The sequence below is a fragment of the Lissotriton vulgaris genome, chromosome 7, assembly GCF_964263255.1.
Source record: "Lissotriton vulgaris chromosome 7, aLisVul1.2, whole genome shotgun sequence".
NCBI classification, from domain to species: Eukaryota; Metazoa; Chordata; class Amphibia; order Caudata; family Salamandridae; genus Lissotriton; species Lissotriton vulgaris.
Window position 1 is genome coordinate 1,725,525,726 of NC_141695.1, and position 15,899 is coordinate 1,725,541,624.

Genomic DNA, 15,899 nt, shown 5'->3' on the forward strand with positions numbered 1-15,899 from the left:
GGGAGGAAAAATGATCTAACCATCTTCAGCTGGCACCTGGACCCATCCTGGGTGAGCCCTAAGCCCCCAAGTGATGCCACCACAATCCTGGGTCCTTGGTGGTGGTGCGAAAGATGCCCAGATAGCCAAAATCCATAACTTGAGATTGAGAACATTTTTGGCTGAAAACTGCTCTGAAAACCAATTGAAGACCAGGAACGACCGGCATGTCTATCCTCCCAAGGTGCATCGCCTGTCAGCTTGACTTTGCAGCAGTCCACGATATGTCCTTCTCCGCAGTAGGAAGTCCATTGCAGTGGTCCTTCGCCAAAGAGATACCCGGCCTTGTGGAACTATCGTCGGCTACAGCCTCCTGCCTTGTCAAACCCGAGTTTTTCAACTTTCAAAGAACAGAATAAGGGCCTGATTATAGGTTTGGTGATGTGGCAGGGGGTCACGACATCAGCGCCCCACTGCCACATGGCCAAATTTGCCGGACACGGCATGACAGATTACGAGTTCAATTGTGGTCAGGCAGGTGGTGCTTTGGTGACCCCATGGCAGTGCCTTTCAAAGGCTCATGGGTGATCCTTACAAAGGCACCGCAATGGAAGCGCCAAAGTATGTTCCTGCACAGAATGGACTGTGCAGTCCATGCCGTGCAGAAACAGGAGGTGCGTACTGGCAGGGGAGCACAATATGTGACCCCTTGCATGCACCCCCAGGCCGTGAGGCAACAGAGGGTGTATAGGGTCCCCTTAGTTTCCTCACCGCCACACTTTTAATGGGGGGCTCACCATCATGAAAACTGTCGTCATGTGGATAACTTGCAATATGCTTGGCAGTGCCGCTGCGGCATTGCCAGCATATTGCAGTCTCAAACCGCTGCAAGACCGCAGAGGGATCACAGATCTCCGGTGGTAGCCGCAGTCCTATGGCGGTCTGACCGCCAAACTTGTAATTAGCCCCTACGTCTGAACGTAGAAATCTTCACCGCAACTTTGTGCAGTTGCTCCCTGATGACAACGCTCCCTCCTAGGTCACCACCTGCAACCTGGGCCCACTGGACTTTATCTTCTCTGACCATTTTCTTTGAAATTTCTTCTAAGTCTGAAGGTAAGCGCAGGCCAGTCCCAATTCACTTTTTGTATCCTACTCGCGCTCCATCGCAGTCAGACATATTTTGGCACTTTGAACCTATTTTCAACGAATGGATGCCCTCAATTGGTGATTTGATGTTTTAGGCGCTATTTTTTTCCTTATACTTAAAAAATCATAACTCTTGTTCTACTGCTTGGATGTTAGGCATTTTGGTATTAAATAGTTTAATACAATTTACTATATTTCTCTAAATTGGTGTGGAATTTTTCTAGTGTTGTGTTTTCGCTTTATTACTGTTTGTGTGCTGCATAAATACTTTACACGTTGCCTCTAAATTAAGGCAGACTACTTTTGTGTCATGCTACCAGAGGGTTTAAGCCCGGGTTAATTTTGTGACTTTTGTGATTCATGCTGACAGGCATTGTGGCTGTTGATTAACCAGGGCTATACCCCAGTCAACCGACAACCCAATTTCTTACAGACCTAGAGAAGGAATTATGTTTAGAGATAGTAAAGGAAGGAAATAAAGATGAAGAATAGAAATAAGAAGGCTGGATGGATTTAAAAAAATTGAAAGTAGGATGGAGACAGCGATGGATGGATGGAAAAGGACAAAATGATTGCCAGATGGATAAATAACAAGAAAGAATGACAAATAATGTAGAAAAAGAATGGAAGGACAAAAAGATAGAATTGTAAAAAGACAAAAAATAAGAAGGTATTGAAGCATAGAAAAATCAAATAAAGGTCAAATTGGTATGTAGAATGCTTGATGTGGCCCCATTTTTTCAAAATCTCCTTTGGAAGTAGTGACCTGATCAACATCTTTGAGAAAGATCAGACACAGTTGGCATCCCTGAATTAATTGGATTATTTCATGAGTGTCCAGAGATTACTTCCTGAAAGGCCTGTAGCTATTTAAGCACATTCTTTGAGAACTAACATGTAAAATGCATAATGTGGTCACTTTGTTTTCAGAGTTCCTTTGCTGGCACACCCTCCTCCCTTCCCTCTCCCTTACTCTCCAAATGAGTGTCCGCACTTTGCTTTACTCAGTAACATTTGGGATATGGTTCAAAGTGAGGGTTATTTTATTTCTCTAGCTACTCCTTTGACCTTAAGCACAATAATTATATGAAAGCTCAGAGGCATGCATACACTTGCACTCTCAGCTTCTGTTGCTTCACAGAATCAGGTGTAGATTTCTTTAAAATGCTGCCTTAGCAGGAGGGCAACTGTGTACACTCAAAATGACTGACAAGAAGTGAAGATGGGCAAGTGACAGACTGACTACCAGCTCACAATTGACCTACTGGTGACCCCTGTCCTGAACAACATCTCTATTCCAGATCAGCTCAGACATCCACAAAGGCCATCAGATAGAGATATGTGTGAGAGTTCTTCACAATAACTGTTCCTTATACCAGAATGAAGTGTACCTTGAGAATCAATGGACACATAAGGGCTCTAGAAGTTGTGTCTCTCATATGCCAGCCTTTGTACTGGATGGCCTGACCCTGCACATTCAAGAGGAGGCAGCTGACACTGCTAGGTGATAGGCAAAACGTTCAGATTTTCAGAGAATACTTTTTTTAATTTATGAAGTGAAAGCCAGAGTGGAGACTGCAGTATTCTGGTTTGTTATGGTTCATGTTAAGCCAGTGGAATGCTGCCTGAATGATGTAAGATGGAATGTTGGGAGTGGGAACTTGGAGTTGGAGAAGGGCTGACTGCTCCTGGTGGGCTTCATACTAATGTACTACTTATCTGTAACCAACTTTAAAAAATCATCTTGAAACTTCACAATCAGCCTGGACTTGATTACTACATTTTTATGGCGACGAGGTCTTCAAAGAACCACGCGTGTGAATACTTCAAGATCTTCAAATTCAACTCTGGAGTACCTACTCTAGCTATATCAACTCCTCTTTCTACAGCTGCACAAACTCATCTACTGGCACACATTAGCCCCACCAGTGACCTCCCATCGGTCGTCCTCAACGCAAAAGTGCCAGTGACCAGCAGACATTTTGACATGGGCCCCATACAATCTCCAGAGAGGCGTGACAACAAAAGACACCCACCCCAAACTAACTTCACCAGAATATATTCTAAAGCATGAGGCTTGCTTTTTAGTGACCCCACTATGCCATATATAAGAATATGGGACCTGTGATTTAAAAACACAGGTGTTCTTTATTTCAAAATAAGCAAGATATCACTGGATGATCTGATCAGACATTGTAACAGCCCATTAGACTCTTCTCACTTAATGGCACACCTGGACAACATTGCGACTTAAAAAATCTGCCTCTTATTCACCACCCAAAATGCCCAGAATAAGCCCTCTAATGACCAAATCTACATGCTGTCTTCTGGCTTACTGGGGGCCTACACTGCTATTTTAATATTCCACATCCAGTGCTGGCAGCATTGCCTAAACCCAAAGTAAGGGGTCATAACCACAGCTGGGGGGCATAAGAGGTGGGCGACATACCTTTCCCCGGGGACGGTAGCTCATAATAGGGCTCCACACAGTGGTACTGAATAGTTGCTCCGTAGGTGGTTGAGTTGCTATGTGATAAGTAAGAGATGTAGCCGTTATCAATTTCATCTGGAAGGCCACAATTGATCGCTGAAAACGGAGAGGATGTAACAAATCAGAAATTGCATTACTCAGTAGTATCTATCTAGATCTTTATGGTACGACATTCCGGATTTATAATTTATGAATTTGGTTATCATGATTAAAGGTATGCACATTCAGAACAAAAGACATAATAAAGCTGTTCTGGCCCATCATACACATGGTAGATGACAGATCCATCAGTGTGAGGAACACAGCACACAAACCACAACCAGCTATGCACCAGGTGTAATGGAACCCTGCAATGAAGATCCTGTGAAGACACACCAAAAACCATGTCTTTTAAGCACCCAGTCCCAACATTTTAGTGAAACACTTATTGCAGTCCGGGACTTTTCATTTAAACTTTTAACATTGTAACAATTGTCTAATAAATCCTTGAGTGAAAAGTGCTTTGGGGGTGGGAGTAATAAATGGCTTGATGTGTCACACATGGAATATATCTACACCTGGCAACTTGGCAAGCAGAGTGGTCCCCATAGCAGTCATTATTTTAATGTGTTTTATTTTTGAAATAGACACAAACATGCGGGACCCAAATCACAGTAGGTCAGATCTTCACCACATATGTAAAGGTCTCAGTCACATGTTTTCATTTGGGAGCAGCAAAAACATAGGCACAGTTCTCATACACAAAAAGGGAGATTTGAAGAACACAATGAGTAGAATGTAATGTATCCCTTCATTTGCGTTAGGGCAGTTGGTGTTTTATGAAATGGAAATCTAAAATAACTTTGGAGCATATTATCAAGAACAGCGTTAAAATTATCGCCGATTTAGCTTCAGGAAACTGCCGCTAAAGCAGCGATAATGGGCTTGATAATATACCCTTGAGAATTCCAATAGAAGCCCATGTTCAAACCAGAACATGGGTGTTGGGTCTTGTACTTCTCTTTAGGGGTTCTTGTAGCTTTAACTATGTGCTATTCTTTGAATAAGTGCACATGCCACCATTACCGTTCTAGCTTAGAATGGTGGCATGTGGAATGGTCAGAACAGCAGTTGCACTTTGCTGTTGCTCTAACCGGACGTTTCTCTGGACTTCTATTACTTGAAAAAAGCAGTTCACTTTACCAGAGTTGAAGTGTCTTCTTTTTACTGGCGACAACGGGAGTTTGACCCTGGACCGGCTGGAAGCATTCTGGTAGCTGAGAAGAACTTTTCGCCACCTGTTCATGTTCTCCGTTTCCATTTACCTTACAATTATTCAGAAATCTTTGCGAATGAGCGTTGTTGAAGATAAGAAGAGCGTCTCTCGGAGGCTGGGTCTAGTAGGATTTTCCCCTGTTTCGTGACTTTGCTTAATCCCTTAACACCGACCTCTCAAGCTCCGCTCGCGACCTTAGTTGGATCTCGTGCTTTCCTTAGCGCGCGCTGCTCTAAGTCAGACGAGGAGGTGGTCTTGCTATCATCTATAGGGACACGCTGGCTTGCAGAGCCCAGGATGGAGGGGTGCTTGACTGTGAGAGCTGTCAAGTCTCACTACGGATGTCAGCCACGACCTCCATTTCAGGCCTCCTAGTGTACCGCCCTCCGGGGTGTGTAGGCAATTTCGCCAGTTCGTTGATTGAAACTGTCACGCTTCTGGCATCGTCGACCGCCAATTTTGTGGCACTTGGAGATTTTAACCTCCATTTTGATGACCCTGCGGACACACTTGCTGCCGACCTGCTAGGTGATCTGAAAGCCTTTGATATGAGCTTAATCAACTCAGGGGCCACGCATTGTAAGGGCCACCTACTGGATCCAGTCCTTTCGTATATGGATGGGATTGAAGCCTCGACTCCTTTAGCTCTACCGTGGACAGACCATTTCTTGGTTCCTTTCAATTGGCAGTTTGTCTTAACGGATGCAATTATTCCTAGGACCTACTTGGTTGACAGGGCTTGGTCCAGGTTACCAGTAGAGCGCTGGATTGCTAATTTAGATTAGACTCGCCCGCGCCCGGTGCAGGATCCATTAATTGCTGATATAAACTTGGAAAATTGGCTAAACAGATCCTTAGACGCTATTCTTCCCAAAAAGAAAATGCCAAAGAGGGAGAAAAGAGTGGGATCAGCCCCTTGGTATTCCCAGACGTTGAGAACTCTCAGGAAAGGCTGCAAAAGGCTAGAGAGGATTTGGAGAAAGGATTGGGGCGAGGCAACCTGGAATGAGTATCGTACGGCAATGAGAGGATACAAAGCCGCTCTCCAGGATGCCAAAGCCAAGTTCTACGAGGAGAGAATTGGTAACTCGGCTAACTCCTCGAGAGAGTCGTTCAAGGTCTTCAGAGACCTTTTGAAAACTCCGGAACCGCCAGTGAGCCATGAGAGCCCTCAAAAGAAATGTATGGAACTGGCCAACTACTTTTATATGAAAGTAGAAAACATCGTAAGTTCCTTACCACCAGCCCAGGAATTAGATATAGGCAAACAGCGAGCCGATGTTGAGATTAAGCTCGACGTCTTCGGTCCAGTGACCTCTGACAAAGTCCTTAAGATTCTAGGGGCCATGAAGAGTGGTTCACCGAGGGATCCTGTCCCGATGAGATACCTTAAGCAGATAACAACTACTATCGGGGAACCAGTAACAGATCTTATCAATGCATCTTTTGCGCAGGGGTTGGTTCAACCTAGTTGGAAAAAAGCGGTTGTAAAAGCCCTTTTGAAAAAGCCTGGTCTAGATCCATCGGACCTGGCTAATTTCAGACTGATCTCCTTGTTGCCTGGGTTCGGTAAGATTGCGGATAAACTGGTGAACAGGCAATTGTCACACTTCCTGGAGTCTAATGGCTTGTTGCGGAATTCCCAAACGGGATTCAGGCCGGGCCAAGGCACTGATACCGCCCTTCTGGCAGTCGTGGAAGAAGCCAGGAGCATTTTGGATTCAGGAGGATCAGTGGCAGTGATCCTCCTGGACCTTAGTGCGGCTTTTGACACCGTAAACCATCAGGTGTTGCTCCAACGACTGTCAGAAGTGGGCCTGACTAAAATGGCCTTGAAGTGGCTCGCGTCGTTTCTTCACCAACGAACCTACCAAGTCTGGGAAGGTAGTGCACAATCTGGCCCCATCCCCCTTCAATGTGGTGTGCCTCAGGGCTCCTCCCTGAGCCCCACATTGTTCAATGTCTATATGGCACCATTAGAGGATGTGGTGGCACCACTGGGTATCAAAATAATCAGCTATGCTGATGATACCCAGTTGGTGGTGGCCCTCTCCCAATTGGAGGACCATCCTGACCTCCTGCACTCCTGCTTGTCCAAGGTGTATACCTGGATGGGCAACTCAGCATTAAAATTGAACGGCTCTAAAACAGAGCTGATGCTGTTGGGACATGCGGGGCCTTCGTTACCGCCAGGTAGCTGGCCGACTTGCCTTGGCGATTCTCCAACCCCCAAAAAAGAGATTAAAAGTTTGGGCGTGTGGCTTGAACAAAATTTGTCTTTCAAGACCCATGCTAAGAAAACTGCCGGAGTCTGTTTTGCTTTGCTGCGATCAGCCCGCAAGATTCTACCCCTTCTCCCTCCGACCTCCAGGAAACTCCTTATCCAGGGGCTGCTTGTCTCGAGGTTGGACTACAGCAATGCGCTTTTCTTGGGCGCTCCGGAGGCAACGCTCATTAAACTTCAACAAGTGCAGAATGCAGCAGCAAGGCTGCTGTTGAATGTTCCTAGGAGACAATCAGCAAAACCAGCATTAAGAGCACTGCATTGGCTCCCAGTACGGGAGAGGATAACATTTAAATCTCTCTGTACGGCTCATAAAATCCTGAGAGGGAAAGGCCCTCCCATCCTGCATAATATGGTGCTCCCCTATAGGGCTACCAGAGCACTTCGCTCTGACCACAAATCCCTGGTACAAGTGGCCAGAGTAAAAAGAGCCCGGACGGGCGGGAGAAGATTCTCGGTGAATGTGGCCAAGTTATGGAATGCGTTGCCCTTGAATTTACGGACAGAGACCGGTATTATTCGGTTCCGAAAGTTGCTTAAGACCCACCTATTTCCCGCTTAATGGTGTCTTTTCTCAGCCCCATTCCTCTGAGTTATGAACAAGCGCTGGGATGCCCGAGGGTAACCACGCGCTATATAAGATTCCCAAAAAAAAAAAAAAAAATACTCCCCCTGTTGAATGGTATGTTTGTGCCTCCTTTTGGGACGGACCGTGGGCGCATTGTTTTGGCTCTATTTAGTGAGGGAAAATCTCTGGTGAGGACCCCTAAAACAGCGCCACGCCATATATAGCGACAAGACTACTTGAGGATTGGATATCAGATTACTGTATAACATCTAGGAGGCGCACAGGTGCGCTGTGCCCAATATTTTGATCACAAATGCACACATTTGAGCAAGGCTCACAGAATTTACCATAAGCATCTTAATAGGAGCGCCGATGCTCTGCACCCTATGTTTTGATGGTTGTATATCATGGTTCACGTGTTTGTCTTTAAACAAGACTGCATTACCTGCAAAGTATTTATGATGTATATCTTTTTCTTTTAGTCTTGTAGTGATCAAGATAACATGTACTATCTGAATAATTGCATTATTTATGATTCATGTCGTTTTTGGTCTAGTTGTATAATATAGAAGTCTATTTTTACATAATCTTGTGTCGAGTCTCTTTTGTGGTGCATTCATTGTGTTGCTGTCTGAGCGTTTTGCACAACCGCTTTACACATTGCCTCTTTAGATAAGCCTGACTGCTCTACGCCAAGCTACCATAGGGTCAGTACAGGTTATCTTTGGTGTGTAACTGACTTGCCCTGACTAGAGTGGTGGGTTCTGCCTGGCTTTAGTGCATACCCTAGCCAACCAGAAACCCCATTTCTAAAAGATGCCCATCTAGTGCCTGAATGCACAGTGTGAAAAACAGGAAATATGAGTTCAATTCAGTCTTCCACGCTTCAACAAATTGTGTGATTCTAGGCAAATATTTTATTTCAGCAAGCCTCCTGTTTATTCATTATAACTAAGGGTGGGCGTAGTATGCGTAGTGGCGCTATGTGAAGCTACGTGAAGTGGGCATGATGCTACGCCTACTCACACGCTTCGCGTAGCCCCACTACGCACCACCCGCCTCCCTCCCGCCCTCTTCTACATAGATAATTTCAAGTAACAACTACAGTAAAAGTACATTAAAGGCACTTACCTGGTCCGCGCCTCTCCCGGGGCTCCCTCTTCTATTTTGCGCCGACTTCTCCCATCCAAATGCCCATGCGCGGCCGCCCGCGCATTTCTCGCGAGAAATGCGCATGCACGGGCGGCCGCGCATGCGCATTTGGATGGGAGCAGTCGGAGTGAAATAGAAGAGGGAGCCCCGGGACGCCGCAGACCAGGTAAGTGCCTTTAATGTACTTTTACTGTAGTTGTTACTTGAAATTATGTATGTAGAAGAGGGCGGGCGGAAGGCGGGTGGCGGGCAACTTCCCTCCGTCCACGGAGCGTGTGTAGTGTTGCCTACTACGCCTACTTTGCAAAATGCAAAGTAGGCAACACTACGTACACTCTGTGGGCGGAGCGTAGTCTTGCGCCCAGGGTTAATTATAACACATGAAGATATCTTCACATTCATGAGTTCTGGAAGTTAGTGAGCTGCAGAAACACCTCTTGTGTTGTAACAGACTATATGTTGCTCCATACATACTAAGAATGTCTGCCACATATTCGGTACGCATAACAACTGACTTTCAGCCTGATTCATCAATCTCCCGTTTTTCGAGGCCCTAATAGCGAATTATAGCGATTCGCTATTAAGGACTCGCAAAACGGGATTCATGTAGGATTAGCAACATTTATTGCGATTCCTACTGATTCCTTATTTGCGATTCGCAAATTGCTAATCGCAAATAAGGAAAAACTCCCCATTCATTCCTATGGGCCAAAAGGCCCATAGGAATGAATGGGGAGTATTCCTTATTTGCGATTAGCAATTTGCTAATCGCAAATAAGATTGCGATTTGAAGGGTGCCAGGGGTGTCCAAAGGACACCCTGTAGCACCCCTCAAATGCACATTTGAACAGGTGTTGCGCACACACATGTCCAGAGGACATGTGTGTGTGTAACATGCAAAAGAAAAAAATGCACTAAAGTGCTTTTTACTCTTTTTTCGCAATTTACCACCAAGTCAGACTTGGTGGTAAATTGCGACCAAATATTGCGAATTCGCAATTTCCAATTTGTTGATGAATTGGATTTAAGGAATCTCTATTAGAGATTCCTTAAATCCAATTCCTCGCAAATATGTGATTTCGGTAATAGCGATTTTTGCATTTTGGGATGATGAATCCCAAATGCAAAAATCGCACTCGCAAACGGCCAGATTCTCAGAATCTGGCCATTTGCGAGCGCAATTCATGTTGATGAATATGGCCGCTAGTTACTGAGTTAATTAGTGGGATTTTTAATCAGGGCAGAGGTGGAACGTGATGTAACTAAATTCATGTTTTTAAACTATGGCTTATAACAGATGCCTCTCAATGCAGTGATATAATATGAAGTACTAAGATGAAACGCTATCACATGTTAAAGAGAAACACGTTTTTCCACATTTGGAAGGACTTCATCATATTTGTCCAAGATATTTGTTGCATGATTTACATACCAAATATTGTTGTAGCTTGGCTTGTGTAGGGGCTCTTAGAGCCAAGCCTCACTATTGGCTCTGTTCTGGACCGTCTCTTACTGTTATGTGTTGGCTCGCCTTCGCTGCCCATTCTGCAGCAACCGCGGCTTGATGTCACCGTTGCCGCCAATGGCTGATCTGACTGCCACTGCCAGACACAGACCGACTAAGACATTATTAAGGGGTGACCCACCCCCTACGAGCCCCCTGAATTTATGTCCCTGCCCCCAACATGCTCTCAAAGGAAACTCAGACTGTCGTGTGTCACCCCAGGTAACCCTCCTGTCCCCAACCCTTGGAGAAGCTCGGAAGACCTTCGGTAACCTCCAAATCACACTAAAAGACCCTTGTTTCATCTTGAGAGACCCTCAGCTGGACAACAGGACTCGCCTACAAGTATAACTAGTTGCCCTTCAGACAGCATCATCCAACCATCAGACATCCTCATTTGGTCCTCACATTTCAGTACAACTGCGCCTCATATGCCCTCAGCGATCCAGTGTTCAGCTGGCTAAACGTGTCTAGATCATCACTGACAGAGTGACCAGTTGCCCCTCCCCCACAAGTACCCCACTGATAAATACAGACAGAAATATCAAAATGTAAACATCAATAAAGCCAGGAGCCCATTCAAAGAGGGTCTGAAGGGGATACATAGAGCCCCAGTAGTGTTCAGTTTGTGCTGAATATTGTGGGACTCAAGCAGATAAGCTGAAATCCACAAAGGATGAATGCACCCAAACCCACCCTTTGCTTGAGCCCTGGCTGGAAATCACGTGGATACCAGGAAGAGATCCTGGGTTTTGCAATGGTTTGATTTCAACATTTGTAAACACGCCACATATCTCAACCAGTTTACGAACTGACGCTATCCTCTGTCCTCTGCATATGAAAGGACACAAGGGGTCACAATGAGTTAACAACAAAACCACAAAAGAAGCCCCTACTGTTTCAAAACTCACAGCCAAGTCCTGCTTATATGGAAGTGTCCATTTATAGGAGCTATGGTCAGCCAGCTCAGTCTTATGGTTGATGAATGAGAAGCACAAATTCACTCATTTCATCGACCTCACAAGGAAGAGATGCTGCACTAGTCCAGCCAGGATCCTAATTGATGCAGTGCAGGTGAGGCACAGACCTCAGAAGCACTCTCCTCACACACTTTGCTCTCTCATAGACATAACATGACCGTTTTTCACAGGACTCCTAAGAGAATAGAAACATTAATCAGAGGGCACTCAATTGAAAGTCCAATGTCAACCAACTCCATTCGGTCCAATATATGATGAGAGGCAGTCTTGATGTACTACAAACAACTTGTTTAGTGAACTCCAATTTTAAAAAACAGTACAGCCTAAGAGTTTGTTTGGGTGAACTTCTTCAGGGCATGAGAAATACAGGCCTGACGGGAAAATCCTTTACAACGTAACTGGTACAACGCGGTACCGTTACGACGCAGCTTTAACAACAAAAGTTGTTACAACGACTTTCGCTGGAGGGCGCTCTAGGATAGGGGATAGGTTTAATTTACTATCCAACACCTTCCCTACTATCCACGGGGACTGGTGTTGGAATAGTAAATTAAACTATTCACTATCAGCGCCCCCCCCCAACGCAAGTCAATGTAACGACTTGCGTTGTTAAAACTGCGTCGTAAAGGGACGCGTTGTAACGGTATGCGTTGTACTGTCATACATCCGGCCTGACGGACGCTAGCTCCCACACACCACGTCACAGATTTTTGAGTCAATATATGCTTGTACCACTTCAAATCAAATGTTGAAGGAGAGATTTGGGAGTTCCCTCTTTTCTGCAACTTGGCCTCTGGATAGACCTAAAATTCACTAAGTAAACTATATTGTTCATGCCCTGAAGAAGTTCACCCAAACGAAACACGTTGACTACGGCTGTACTGTTTTTTAAAATTGGAATTCAATAAAAAAGTTTTTTGCACTACATCAAGACTACCTCCAATCATATATTTAACCAAAGAGAATTGGTTGATGTGGACTTAATTGAGTGCCCCCAATCAATATTTCAGATTGTATTTGCTTTGGCAGTAGTACCTTGAGCAGCTGTAGTATCCAGAGGTGCACCAAGACATAATTTGGGAGGGTTTTGGATGTGCTGTACTTGTTTTGCTGGCTGCCTTGTAGATTGTTTGGTATTTCAAAGAGTACATTGGAACTTAATTTGAATGAATTTTAATTGGCACTGCAAGCAGTGCTTGTTGCGCCCCCTTGCTGAAGCGTAGCTTGATAGGTTAATACCCTGCATATCCCTGGTAACAATTTATTTTGCATAATTTTTTGCTGTTCCACCTAAGTAAGGCAGAAACAGAATTTGAAACTTTTGGGACCGGGCCTTCCCCACTAATTGATATTCATGGTTCTTTAATTCAATCCATTTTATTAAAATTAATTGTAATTCGTACCAAATGATTAAATCCTGTCACGTTGTATCCATACATATAATCATTATTACTGTGATTAGTAATATTGCCATCAACATCGTTATGTTATTCTAACCCCGAATCACTCACCCGTCTCACTTTCTTCACAGGTTGCGTTGTCGCGGCCCAAGACGTACCCATGTGCACATGAGCAGAAGTATCCCTCAGGGTGGCTGTGGCAGTAGTGGGCACAGGGCATCTTCCTGTTGGCACATTCGTCGTGGGCTGGGCAGTGGGTGAAAGAAAGAAAGAGAATTTGTTCTGAAGGATTCATTGGTTAGCGAGGCTCCACCGCACAACCAGCATGCATGCCCCGGGCCGTGTATCGACATGTGTCCTCGTGAAGATGCACACGTGATCTTGTGCAAATCAACATTTTGCATCACATTCGGCAGTGAGGCCCTGTCATTCTGTATTACACCTTTGATTATCAGAGTACCCTTCCGAAAGGTCTCCCTCCCAGGTTAAGACCCACTGAGGCAGATTTACAAGCCCCTTGCGCCACTTTTGCGCTGCCATTGCATCATTTCTGTGAAGCAGCGACGCCGTAAAGCTAGCGCTATGCTGTGATGGATCTAGGGAGATGCATCACGTTGTAAAGCCCTGCGCCACATGAAACCTGCGTCAGGTTTCATGTGGCCGGTCCGGCGCAGGATGAGCGTTCCGGCGCAGGAACGCCTCGGAAAGTGCCCGAGTGAAATCTACAAGATTTCACTCAGTCACTTTTCCGACGCCACTGCGTCAAAACCTTGCGCCTGCTTGAAGCAGGCGTAAGGCTTGACACACCACGCGGTGTATGGGCAGGCCACGAGCATTGCTGGAGTTGCGTCACGCTTGCGACACTACTCCAGCAATGCGCCACCCTTCCGACAGGAGATGCATCACGCATCTGTTTATCCTCGCGCCATGATAAGCTGCATTGTAGATACGGCGCATCTGTGGTGGCGCAAGGGTAAACTTGCGTCACGCATCTTATCTGGCGCATCTCTGCTGATTTTCAGGGATGCGCCAATAGTCATAAATCTGCCCCACTGTGTCTACTGGAACCTACCAAGCGCAGCGTAGACGGCGCGGAAGCCCCGGTGCCGCCTTCTCTGGACAGGCCGTGAAGCGAATGTTAGGGTCAGGGTGTTTGAGGCGGAGATAAACTGAAGTGGTTCCGGGATGTCGTCTGTGGCGGCACGGAGATGGCCGCAGACTGTGGCCAGGGGCTGCCCAACGTCGATCACCTGTGGGAAGAGTAGAGTACACATGTTGGAGGCGAGGATACATGCGGGGTATTCCTGTCATTTCTTCTAAAGGGGGCTCTCCTAGAGGAGCAGAAACTTCCACAGGAACGAAATTTGCTGCGTGTATTTGGGATACGTCAACAAATAAAAAGAGAGATATATGCAAGAAAGATTCTAGACTAGAGAAAACGATATATAGCAGAGATAAAGGTAAAAAAACGGAGGAAAGACATAGAAGTGAAGGGGGAGCTTGAAATGAGGGGGAAACGATAGAAAAAGTGCAAGAAAGAGTGGAGGAATGATACAGAGGACACAGGAGAGTGAAAGGGGGAGATTGAGATGAGGGTAAAAAACGGAGGAAAGACAGAAGGAGAGTGAAGGGGAGTTTGAAATGAGGGGGAAACAACAGAAAAAATGCAAGAAAGAGTGGAGGAAAGAGACAGAGGACACAGGAGAGTGAAAGGGGGAGATTGAGATGAGGGTAAAAAATGGAGGAAAGACACAGAAGGAGAGTGAAGGGGTGCTCGAAATGAGGGGGAAACAACAGAAAAAGTGCAAGAAAGAGTGGAGGAAAGACACAGAGGACACAGGAGAGTGAAAGGGGGCGATTGACACGAGGGTAAAAAACGGAGAAAAGACACAGAGGAGTGTGAAGGAGGGAGAAACGGCAGAAAAAGTGCAAGAAAGAGTGGAGGAAGGACACAGGAGAGTGAAAGGGGGAGATTGAGATGAGGGTAAAAAACAGAGGAAAGACACAGAAGGAGAGTGAAGGAGGGAGCTTGAAATGAGGGAGAAACGACAGAAAAAGTGCAAAAAAGAGTGGAGGAAAGACACAGAGGACACAGGAGAGTGAAAGGAGAGCTTGAAATGAGGGGGAAATGACAGAAAGTGGAGGAAAGATCCAGAAGGAGAGTGAAGGGGGGAGATAGAAGTGAGGGAAAAAACAAGTGAAAAAGGAGATAAAAAACGGAGCAAGAGAATGTAGACAGAGGTCCACTGGACCACCAGGGATGAGGCGCAGGTGAAACCTGCAGGTGGAGGAGGGCCTCGCACACCAACACTCAAGAGTGCAGCAGCTTGGGTGGGGAAAGGCCTCACTTAATGGTGGAGCTGGGAGGGAGAGCAATTTCACTGACAATGAGTCAGTGGTCATATCCCCACATCTGTAGCATCCACCGATGCCCCTCGGCTAGTGCATTTATTTGTTACAACTAGCAGCCAGACTCGCCTTTCATGTGTGAAAGTTTGAAAATGATTAGACCATTGGGCTCTGCCAATATTTATCAGTCTTTGGCATGGTCCAGCCGGTAAAATTTAAATCCTGAATAGAACATAAAAAAAGAAACTTGCTGCATTGAGGAAGGAAAAACAAAAAGGATTGCTTTGACCAAAAAATGCATGTATGAAGTACAGATTATTAGCCTGTGTGCTGTGGAGAATTAAAATGATCCCTCCTGCATTCCAGTGCTCAAACTCCATAATAAAAGGTGAAATGCCAATGGTGTGAGGTGGGAACGTGGGCTCTGAGTGGGCCACCATGTCAAGTCAACCGAACCAATACGCGAACCACCACAATATTTGAGTACATCCTGTATCTCGCCCTCCCTAATGTGCATCAATAAAAAATATTTTTTGTGTTTACTTTCGAAATGAATAAAGTGCTGTAGATGTGCACCCTGGGTCTTACCAATATGTTACTCGTCACCTTTAATTTAAAGAAAAGGTGAAAAATCATCTGTCCAGAGTTCCAAAATTCACAATGTGATGCTCTTCAGGTACTACTTGATGTGCTTACAACACCTCTGAGAATGACTAATGGTCTGCTGGTAGTTTGTGAATAGCTAGCTGGCAGCTGCTATCCTTTTTATCCCTAATACCTTCATTGCA

The 15,899-nt window shown here is 45.5% G+C and overlaps 1 protein-coding gene across 4 annotated transcripts in view; it reads right to left on the reverse strand.

Moving 5' to 3' along the window:
- The window catches only part of LOC147706453 (complement C1s subcomponent-like), a 74,528-nt gene that overhangs the window by 35,396 nt on the left and 23,233 nt on the right, over window positions 1-15,899 (reverse strand). For all 4 annotated transcript variants that reach the window (XM_086932966.1, XM_086932967.1, XM_086932965.1 and 1 more), the window contains exons 3-5: window positions 13,835-14,012; window positions 12,874-13,008; window positions 3,578-3,715 (exon numbers count right to left, since the gene is read on the reverse strand). In XM_086932966.1, the coding sequence (XP_086789092.1) occupies window positions 3,578-3,715; window positions 12,874-13,008; window positions 13,835-14,012 (451 nt within the window). The remainder of the gene's footprint in view (window positions 1-3,577; window positions 3,716-12,873; window positions 13,009-13,834; window positions 14,013-15,899) is intronic.